General features: G+C 44.1%; 1 protein-coding gene across 1 annotated transcript in view; it reads right to left on the bottom strand.

Moving 5' to 3' along the window:
- Window positions 1–232: 232 nt before the first annotated feature.
- Window positions 233–10,533, bottom strand: part of DDX41 (DEAD-box helicase 41) — a 22,414-nt gene continuing 12,113 nt past the window's right edge. Inside the window, exons 6-18 of the mRNA XM_075600842.1 lie at window positions 7,622–7,682; window positions 6,194–6,330; window positions 5,454–5,526; window positions 5,063–5,216; window positions 4,467–4,603; window positions 3,706–3,868; window positions 3,210–3,341; window positions 2,963–3,034; window positions 2,434–2,530; window positions 2,163–2,312; window positions 1,619–1,690; window positions 1,400–1,510; window positions 233–909 (exon numbers count right to left, since the gene is read on the bottom strand). Of these exons, the coding sequence (XP_075456957.1) occupies window positions 773–909; window positions 1,400–1,510; window positions 1,619–1,690; window positions 2,163–2,312; window positions 2,434–2,530; window positions 2,963–3,034; window positions 3,210–3,341; window positions 3,706–3,868; window positions 4,467–4,603; window positions 5,063–5,216; window positions 5,454–5,526; window positions 6,194–6,330; window positions 7,622–7,682 (1,496 nt within the window). The 3' untranslated portion in view covers window positions 233–772. The remainder of the gene's footprint in view (window positions 910–1,399; window positions 1,511–1,618; window positions 1,691–2,162; window positions 2,313–2,433; window positions 2,531–2,962; window positions 3,035–3,209; window positions 3,342–3,705; window positions 3,869–4,466; window positions 4,604–5,062; window positions 5,217–5,453; window positions 5,527–6,193; window positions 6,331–7,621; window positions 7,683–10,533) is intronic.

Below are 10,533 nucleotides of genomic sequence, written 5' to 3'. Positions count from 1 at the left end.
CCCTTACTTTACACAAACCCTGTGACGTTATTTGTTTTTAATTAAATATTCCATCTATTGCATGCACCTGTGCACACAGACACATACACCTATTAAGAACCCTTCCAACACTAGTCTGCAGTCACACCCCTTCGTCAGGAAGATGCAGCTATTCAGTCATTACGCACGGCTGAGTCCGACAGTAAGAGCTTATAACATACATAACAGAATGAAGTTATAAGGAAGCATGCGATTTATGGTGAAGGCCATCTTTAATGGGTCTTGGTCATATTTCCAACCTTACATCGCTGTATAATCCAGGGTTATGAACAATACACAGGGGGGGGGGGGGGGGAATAGATATAAGACAGTCAACACTTTTTCCCTCAGTAAAAACACAATTCCGAAAATCCTCCTGTATGCGAGATGGCCACGTACTTTGTGTATCATATCTTCAGACATTGGCAAAAGCCAAATTTAGTTCAGATTTGGAGTACAGATTGTGTCTTCCTTTGCTTGGGGCCAGATTAAACATTTTATAGGAACTCAACTCTTCCGTCACCAATGGTAAGGGATAGGAGTAGCCCACTACTACCCTCTCCTGAGAATGGCACTCTATGTTCAGTCTGTGACAACATTGACAAGGTCCATGTTACACTGTTCAGCACAGTGTCTCCCTTGGTGTAGTTCGTTAAGAGATTCCAACACAACATGTGATAAAAATGGTGAGCTGTGCTGGCACAGAGGCTCGGCTTGCCGACTCCAGTCTAGGATCCCTGCATCCTGTTCTTCCTCAGAAGTCCATTGAGCTGGTGGCCAGGTAATCCTTTCGCCCAATGGTGCTGACCTGCTTTGTCTGCATGGCCTCCAACTTGGGGCAGTCCGTAATACGATGGCCCAGGCCTCCACAAAAAGCACAGCCTCTTTCTCCTAAGAAAGTAAACAAAAATAAGTCATATAACAGTCATAAGCAGTAGTACTTAGGTCAGAGGCAGCTAAAAGAACAGCTCCATAATGTATGTTACCACAATATTTGGAGTAGTGCTCACGGTCTTGCAACATTGCAAGTTTGATCAGCCAATTTAAACCTGTAAACTGCAGTCTCTCCTCCTTTCTGGAAACCCATCATCAACAACCTCGTGTCTCAGCATAAATATCATCTTTTACAGATTACTTGTTGCTTAATGTTGGGTTATTGCTATAGAAAGCACCCTTTATCTCCCCTAATCCTTGTATATCGTCAGGGCTTTCATTCATGTGAATTAAATACATTTAAATTGAGGGATGGCGAACAAAGGTTTTTAAATGTGGAAGTGTCCAAATCTGTCAAACTCCCCTCACCCCCCAAACGTAAATGTTAATACAGTACATACATTACACGTATACTGTCACTAAGTGCAGTTTGTCTGGGAATGCTCACCTCCAATGTCCAGCATGGTCTCATCACTGTTGTTCAGAACCTGTAGGACAGGGGGAACACGCTGCTTCGCCTCCAAGAGCAGAGCTTTCAGGTCCATCAGAACAGATTCATCTACAGTAAGAGGGAGACAGAATCAGTGTGAAACCTTCAACGGGACCCCTGTGCCATTACACATATGTTGTCCCCTCTCAAACAGACACTTCTTGGATGTATACTCACCACACGCCTTGTTGATAAACGTGGTCGCAACACCAGTGTTACCCGATCGTCCCGTACGTCCTATTCTGTGAACTGAAGGGGGTAAAAAGAGATAGAAATGGTGTTACCGAGTTCCTGTGCAGGGGAGTCTAGCATGGACAACCCCGGAATGTAAGTTAAGATGGGAAACCACCATATCACGTGGGTGTTCGCTGACAACAGGGTCCATAGTCTTGCATAAAAGGGGCATAATCACATGACAAAATGAGATGGGGGAGGGGGTACTAATAGAAATAAAGGCAAGTGTTACTTTTCACATAATGGAGAATAGGGATGTTATGGTCTACATTAAATAAATCTTTGGTGCAAAATAAGGCTAAATATCATAATTGCAGTCCAGTTACCAGTCAATACTGCAATTATACCCCCTCCCCATCATAATCTCTATGTATAAGGTGCTTCCAACCATCATTAGTTTTTGCACAAGACAAATCTATGTCCACACCTCAAATCCTGATAATTCCCAGAGTTTCCTCAATCCTGTGAATGGGTGCCCCACACTCACCGTAGTTCTCAATCTCCTCAGGCATGTCATAGTTTATTACGTGCTGGATTGCCGGAAAATCCAGACCTTTGGACGCAACATCTGTAGCTACCAGAACATCCTTCTTCTCTTCCCGAAATGCCTCAATTGCCTTGGTCCTCTCCTCTTGGTCTGAGGGATCAAACGGAAATTCAGCGGTTTCCAAACTGGGACAACAGTAAATGAGGGTGGAAAGGAGATATGTTTGTATGTACAGTAGTTAGAGATGTGTGGTAGGTGAAAGGGTACCCACCCTTTCCTCCGTGTATGGCCACTGCCTCAACCCCTTTGAGTAGCAGGTACTCATGTATAGCATCAACATCTGCCTTCTTCTCAGCAAATATCAATACCTGGCAAAGAGAAAATATACACAATTATTTTCCACAACGTGCAGACAGAGCTAAAGAGAACACACACACACACACACACACACACACACACAACAAAAGCCAACCTAGGCATGTCTGTATAGATAGGTCAAAGGACAGATCAATTACCCCCTCCTCCACAGATGAATGAATAATGCACTACAAGTCCCCTTTTATCAAAATGAAGCAGAGGTGGAAACGCCTGCAATAACCCAGATACAATGTATGCAACTGTACACTCACTAAGCCGTATTTAATTCACAGAAAGGTAGTGCAAAAGCATGAGCGCGCGCGCGCGCACACACACACACACACACACACACACACACACACACACACACGCTCTGGTACGGTCAATGGCGGAGGATCTTTTAGTAGGTGTCAGGGTGTACGAATGAACAAAGTGTCCCTCACCGGAGGTGGAGTCTTCTGCAGACACTCTAATAGATAAACCATCTTGGCCTCCTCCTTCACATATTCTACTTCCTGCAGTAAGAAAACAGGGCGACAATGTTGCAAAAATGATGCAAGGCCATATCCAGCCACTTAAAGACCTAGAGGAAGAGAGTTCCAAGAAGACAGACAAAGTATGAAACGGAGAAGCTGTATACTGCGAGAATCACCCCTACAGCCATGAAGGCAACGGGACCACCTTCCTCACCTGTATCACATCCAGACTGGCAGCACCTGCCCGTCCCACGTTAATAGTGATTGGCTTCACCAGGGCACTTTTAGCAAAGTTCTGAATCTTCTTCGGCATCGTAGCACTAAAAAGCAGAGTCTGCCTCTGACCCTATGGATAAAAGAACAGATTCTAGATAGGAGAACAGAAGAACAACTTCCTGTGTCTCCTGAATCAGGATCATTAAACTAGGCTGCTGGAGCAAAGAAGATGATCCAGGGACGATTATAAGGAGGCAAGGAGAACGATGCCAGACACTGGTCATGTGCAGAGGCAGCATTATAATAGGGAACTGAAGCGCAAAGTCTACCTATAACCTTTGGAGGCGGGACTATTAGAGAGTAATCTGCATTGCTCTGCCCTTTCATAAAGGTTTCTGCTCAAAATTCTATATGCCTGCTAGGTCAGAACATTGAGCCTCACCTCAACTCCCTGCAGTTAAGGGCTGCAATACATGGAGTGCAGGGGCACGTACCTTGAAGTAGGAGAAGATAGTCCGGATGTCTTCCTCAAAGCCCATGTCAATCATGCGATCTGCCTCATCTAGTGCCAGGTACCGGCAGATATCCAAACTCACCATTTTCTTCTGCAACAAGTCCATGAGCCGGCCGGGGGTTGCCACCATCATATGCACACCCCTGGGAAGGGTGAGCGTAGGCAGGCATGTCAATTCCCCTATACATATCTTGCAGAGACTTTGTATCCTGTACACATTTTATTGCTTTCTAAACATATATTTCACTTATTGAATAGATATGGTTCATATGGGAACATGGTTAAGAAAATGAAAGCACACCTAAAAGAACCATAGAAACGCATACTAGTATTTATTTTTAAGAGAAAAAAAACACAATATCTATTATTTAAAACAAAAAGTATACAAATGTGTCATCCTCACTTGGTTCTACTTCAGGTATCAAATACCAGTCCTATTCTCCTTTTCACATGTTATTGGGGACGGACAGCTAGAATTGATTTTCCGCTTATTGAGAAACATTCTGCCGACGTCTGTTTTTTTTTATGGAAAATTATTTACAAAAACATAATCCGGTAGATGCAGATTTTAAGTTGGATGCAGATTTGTAGCACAAAATATATGGTCATCTGGTCAATTTATTACGAGTACAAAGCTAATTTGTACAATAAAAGGTCCATTAAACAGGCCATCTGTTCCAGAGACTCCAGCAGTGCGAGGGACTATCCCCTGAGCCTCTGCTGCTAAATTGGGCTACTCACTGCTTGATGGTCTCCATCTGCTCCTTGACTGACATGCCTCCGATGCAGAGTGCAGAGCGCAGTATTGGGAAGCCATCTTCCTGCAGCAGCCGGCAATAATACTCAAGGATACTGTGCGTCTGTCGGGCCAACTCCCTCTGCCGAGACACCAGAAGAGAGATGCAGAGTGATGGGAATGGACTCCACACTGTAGGGCAGACGAACATAATATAGGGGAATATTACACCCACCAAGGGGAGGTGAGCTAGCAATAGGGAGGAGTACATATAACAAGGGGCACAGGGCCAGCTTGATGGTGGTTCCATCAGTGTCCATGCACCAAGCCCCGTGCTCTTCCCCACAACAATTACATTGATTGTCTTGGGAGAGCGCGGGCCTCTTAAGCATCTCTTACCTGGTCTAGTGGCATCTCCTCCTACAGCGTCCCATCATGGCGTTGCAACATCGCCATGACAACGTGACGCAGCATGGCTTCGAGACGTATGAGATGGGGATGCCGCACCGGACCAGGTGAGAGGCCACGTGAAAAGCCCTGCACCAAGCTGGCCCTGAAGGGGAAGAATGCAAAGTGACAGCTACTGTACATGTATACATACCGAGGGGCAGATGATAAGTCCATATGGCCCTTCCCTTTTGGTAAAAGGTAACCTCTTTTCCTGCTCCAGGCAGAACATGGTAACAGGCAGAGTGAACACAAGAGTCTTCCCAGAGCCAGTGAAAGCAATGCCAATCATATCCCTGCCCGACAGTCTGCAAAAAAGCACAGTAAGAGGAGATCACATCCCTGCTCATACACAAACATACATACATATCCATGCAGGATGCACTGCAAGGTCACAGCTACAACATGAACTCTTTATAATTCAGCACCCAGGAGGTGCAAAATGACACCGGGCCCAACACAGCACCAAGAGGTGCAGTGTGACCACCCACAGATGGTATGCAGCTTAGTTTAGATCTCAAGAAAGACACAGAAATAGGACTCACATGGTTGGAATTCCCTGGATCTGTATTGGAGTTGGATGTAGAATACCTTTCTTCTTCAGCCCTCGTAAAATAGCTGTTGACAGAAGCACAGAAGTAAGAGGCAGTCCCACATTGTGTTACAATGCACCAACAGTTTGGACTATTTACAATATTTCCCGTAATAAGATTATATGTGGATCTGGATTGTCAACTTTATCATTTGTTTGCGAGGTAATCATGAAGACAACATAAACCAAATAGAGAAGTGTGCAACCATTACGTTTCTCAAAAAGGCATACGTTTCAGAGAACAGAGTTAAAATACAACAAATGTGTGTCCTGTGTAAAATGAAATATTTTTTAAAGGAAGCCAATTACATAGATAATTCTCACGACACGAGACCCTTAAATGTGTTCCTGTTCTTTACAGTAAACAAAGAAGTCCCAACGCAAATATACACACATTTTAATTGTCATAAGTATGGGTCACTTAGTTCAAGCTTTCAGCCAAAACATGTAATCCTGCCACCACATGAAGGTAAACGCTTTCCAGCAGGGGTTTGAGCCAACTAAGATGGTGTATCTCTAGTTGTAAACGGTTCTTTGCAGTGCCTGGGGATAGGGCACAAGCGCAAGTTCAGTCCCAAAGTAACCAAGGACAGAACAGTGACTGCTTCAAACCAATTGCCAAGACTACACTAGGGAGAGGGGAGGGGGGGGGGGGAGAAATAGGAGATGGCTGTTGAGGGGAACTGAAGTTACCTGCAGGCAGCTTCATATCCTTAAAACTTTTGACGGGTGGGGGAATCCCGTCCCCCTCCACTAGGATGTGGTATTTGCGTCTGACGCGGTCATGACGTGCATGCGACATCCCCAGAATGTACCGCGGGGCCTTCCAGCTGCAAATAACAAACAGAAAATGGCTTTAAGAAATGGGCACTCAGCACCAGAAGGAGAAGCTTACACTCGGAGGCATCTTAAACGTGGTTGGTATTTATATTTTTATGGATAGAAAATGGTGACAGAACCGGAGAGCGTTCTATAAAACAGAAGTAGGTTATAGAATAGCAATAATGTAATATTGGTAATGAGGCTATCGGAAGAACATTCCAAAAACAAAAAAAGTACAGGTGTTTATATCACAGGAAATATAGGGATCCTGCCAAGGGCAGGCCCTGTAAATGGAGCACTGTGTGCACCAGCACAATATCAGCTATTCATTTCAAACGACCAAACCCGTGAGCTTTCCAACACAGAGTTTCATTCCAGAAGTATAAATCACAAGGGGATAGGCAGCATATACTTTTGCAAGGGGTGACATTTGATTTAATCGTCATAGGAGAGAGAGAAAGAAAAGTAGTGTTTCAGCACAGCCGCTCTAACTGCATTGAGCAGCACCACGGATCACCTGGCTTGGGAAGTACTGAGGTGTGGTATTCCAGTAATGTAAATAAATATTCCAGTAATGTACATAAAAACACCAAAAGCTCTATAAAAATAAATAAATAATTAATAAGCAAAAAGGAGCAGCTTACAGGTTTATGGTACTCCTGCCATTTTGGCCCTTAATGGACTTTTATCAGGTCATAAATTCTAAAGGTTTAACATCTATTGATAGTGAAAATCGCACTGATAGGAAGGCCCACTGATCATTGCCCTTTTATTTATGATTCTTCATACGGATCACCGAATTGAAGTGTGTTGTAACAATTAAAGGTCTCCTAAAATACATCCTATTTCTAACACCTCATGTTGGAACAGGATAAACACCATTTAAATAGTATAAGGCAGGGCTTCTCTGCTCCAGTACTCAAGACCCCCCCCCCTCATTCAAAGACAGCCACCTGTGCTGAAGCAGGGGTACCCTGAAAACATGACCTGTTGGGGGGCTCTCGAGGACTTGAGTGGAGAAGCCCTGATATAAGGGATAGTAGTAGACAGATTAGCTGGAGTATTGGAACTTAAATATAGAACTAGCTTTTTTAAGCTGTAATGACAGTAATAGTTATATTACACAGGTCACAAAGACCGATTCTGGAATGTGTTTATAAATAGAGATTTTATTTTAAGTAAATAGCGGCCGAAGACGAGAATTATAATAATGTATAGGGACAGAACCTAGATTTCCATTTTATACTGTTAAAAAAAAAAAAAAAAAAAGGAAGGGAAGACAACCACACACATGCTCACCTGGTCTTTATGGGGTCATCGTACGTTATACCCTTTGCCATTTCCTTTACAGACATTAGAGCTGGAGAGAAAACACAGAGGCGACAGCGTTCAAACCAACGGATACACGAGTGAGCACTTTTTTTTTTTTTCCAAATAGTTTTATTAGGCATTGGTACAACAGGTGATTTACAGGTTCATTACATCGCCTAATACATAAACATTTTAACTTTTTCTGGGGTAAAGAAGGGACCACCTTGGTTGTCCCTGAAAAGGAGGTCCTCGAAGAGAGAGGACAGAAAGGGCAGAAGGGGGGGGGGAGGTAAGGGACGGGAGATGGGGGGGGGGGGGAGTTTCACTTCCTGGAGACCCTATCCTTGTGACCCTTAGACCTACTGGACCGGCATAGGGATTCGGGTGAGACTGATTTGCGCCAATGCTAGCTTTCTGTCTATCAGGGCCTTCATCTGTTGAGGAGCCACCAGGGTTCCCATATCTTATCAAAGGCGATAAGCTTTTGCCTCAGCATTGCCGTCAACTTCTCCATTATCATCACTTCATTGACCCTTTTTTTAATGGATTTTTTGGATGGTGTGGTTTGTCTCTTCCAGGAGGCCGCTATCTCACATCTGGCCGCAGTTAGAATATGGGAGATCAATTTCCCAGTTGTCCGGGCAATACCTGGTATTGGCCTAGCAAGTAGGAAGGTCAGCGGTTCTATAGGTAATTCTAGGTCTATGACCTCTTTTATCAAATTTTGAACCTTAGTCCAGTACTTTACAATTTCCGGACAGGTCCACCAGATGTGGGCCATGTCCCCTCTATGACCGCAGCCTCTCCAGCATAAATCTGACGCCAGGGGGTATATCTGGTTCAACCTCGCTGGGGTGAGGTACCAGTGGTAGAGAATTTTATAAATATTCTCCTTCGTAACGGTGCATAAGGACGTTCCTGAGGCGGCCAGCCAAATTTCCTCCCAAGTCTCTTTTTCTATTATGATATTCAAGTCTGCCGCCCATTTGAGCATATAGTCATGCTCTTGAGTGGTTGTTGAGTTTTCCAGAATGGTATATATATTGGAAATTAATCCCCTTTGGTATGTGTTCGCTTGACACAGTCGTTCGAATTTTGTAAGGGAGGGGAATTCTGGGGATGGGCATATCTTTTGGACAAAATGTCGAATTTGTAAATATTTAAATGTGTCCAATTCCCTGATTTTATATTTGGTTTTGACTTCTAGAAGACTCAGGAACGTGTTAAATCTCAGGAGGTCCGCAATCGTCCCGATCCCCCCCTCTTTTAGTCGGTCGTAAAGCTTAGATTCGCAACCTGGTGGGAACCTTGGGTTGTTGGATAGGGGCGTGAGTTGTGGGCTGGCAGAGCACAGCCCGAATCTGGTCTTGTTTTTTGACCATACATCCCATGTGAACTGGGACGCTTGTAGTTTTAGGTTATGCGTCTGCTTATCTCCTTTATCTAAACTCCATAGGCAGGCCTGCAGAGAAGGCATTCTGGCATATTTAGATTCAATATCGATCCAGCAGTGTTTGGCTGGGTCGGCATTCCACATGACAGCTTGTTTCAATTGTGCTGCTATGTAATATTTGTGTATATCCGGGACGGCCATACCCCCCCTTCCTCTTGGTGCTAACAAAACCGATCTTGCAACCCTGGGTCTTTTGCCCTGCCAAATGAAATTAAACATTCTGTTTTGTATGCTCTTTAGATCAGTGCCAGGCACATGGACCGGGAGTGTCTGAAAATAGTACAGAATTCTAGGGAGAATATTCATCTTCACGGAGACCATTCTCCCTATCCATGATATCTGGTAACCTTGCCACTGTTCCAAATCTTTTTTAATTGTTACCCATAATGCTGGGTAGTTATCCTGATATAGAGCGTTGTAGTGTCTTGATATATTTACCCCCAGATATTTAATATATGCAGGACACCACCGGTAATTGAAATTCAGTTTGAGTAGTTTCACTTCCACATCTGGTAGGCTGATATTTAAGGCCTCTGACTTTCCGTTGTTTATTTTGTATCCAGACACTTTACCAAAGTCAGATAGTTCTCTTTGAAGGTTCGGAAGAGAAGTTTGGGGTCTGGTCAGGGTCAGAATGATATCGTCGGCGAATAGGGATATTTTAAAATTTGTTTCCCCAATCTCGACACCCTGTATATTTATATTGTTTCGAATTTTGGTTGCAAGTGGTTCGATCGTGAGGGCGAAAAGAAGAGGGGATAGGGGACAACCCTGCCTTGTGCCATTTTTAATTTGAAATCTCTCGCCTGTTCCACCTGGGAGTTTGACCGCGGCGGAAGGGTTCTGGTAGAGAGCCCGGACTCCTTCCAGGAATTTATCTTTGAAACCAAATTTTTCCAAGGCCTTGTCTAGGAATAGCCAGTCTATCCTATCGAATGCCTTCTCTGCATCTAGACTCAGTAGCATTGCCCTTGTTTTGGTCATGTGGACGTGGTCCACTATGTTTATTAATTTGCGCGTGTTGTCCGCTGCTTGTCGCCCTGAGACAAACCCAACCTGGTCTGGATGGATGAGTCTGGGTAATATGGGGTTTAGTCTATTCGCGAGTATCTTACTGTACAGCTTTAAATCGTTATTCAAAAGGGATATGGGCCTATAGCTTCCACACTGGGTCGGATCTTTCCCTTCCTTATGGATTATTGCCAAATTAGCTGAGGACATAGAGTTTGGTATTGGGTTCCCTTCCAAGAAGGAATTGAACAGGTTTAGAAGATGAGGTGTCAGTATAGGTAGGAATTTCTTATAGTAGAGATTTGTATAGCCGTCAGGTCCCGGCGCTTTGGAGGATTTGGACGCTTTTACCGCCGCTGACAATTCTTCCACTGTTATTTTACCGTTTAACCTTTCATTCTCCTCCTCTGTCAGGGAGGGAAGATTACAATCGTCG

The sequence above is a fragment of the Ascaphus truei genome, chromosome 5 (genome assembly GCF_040206685.1).
Source record: "Ascaphus truei isolate aAscTru1 chromosome 5, aAscTru1.hap1, whole genome shotgun sequence".
Lineage (NCBI taxonomy): Eukaryota > Metazoa > Chordata > Amphibia > Anura > Ascaphidae > Ascaphus > Ascaphus truei.
The sequence above is the reverse complement of the archived record's forward strand: the minus strand, read 5'-3'. Positions and strand labels throughout refer to the sequence as shown.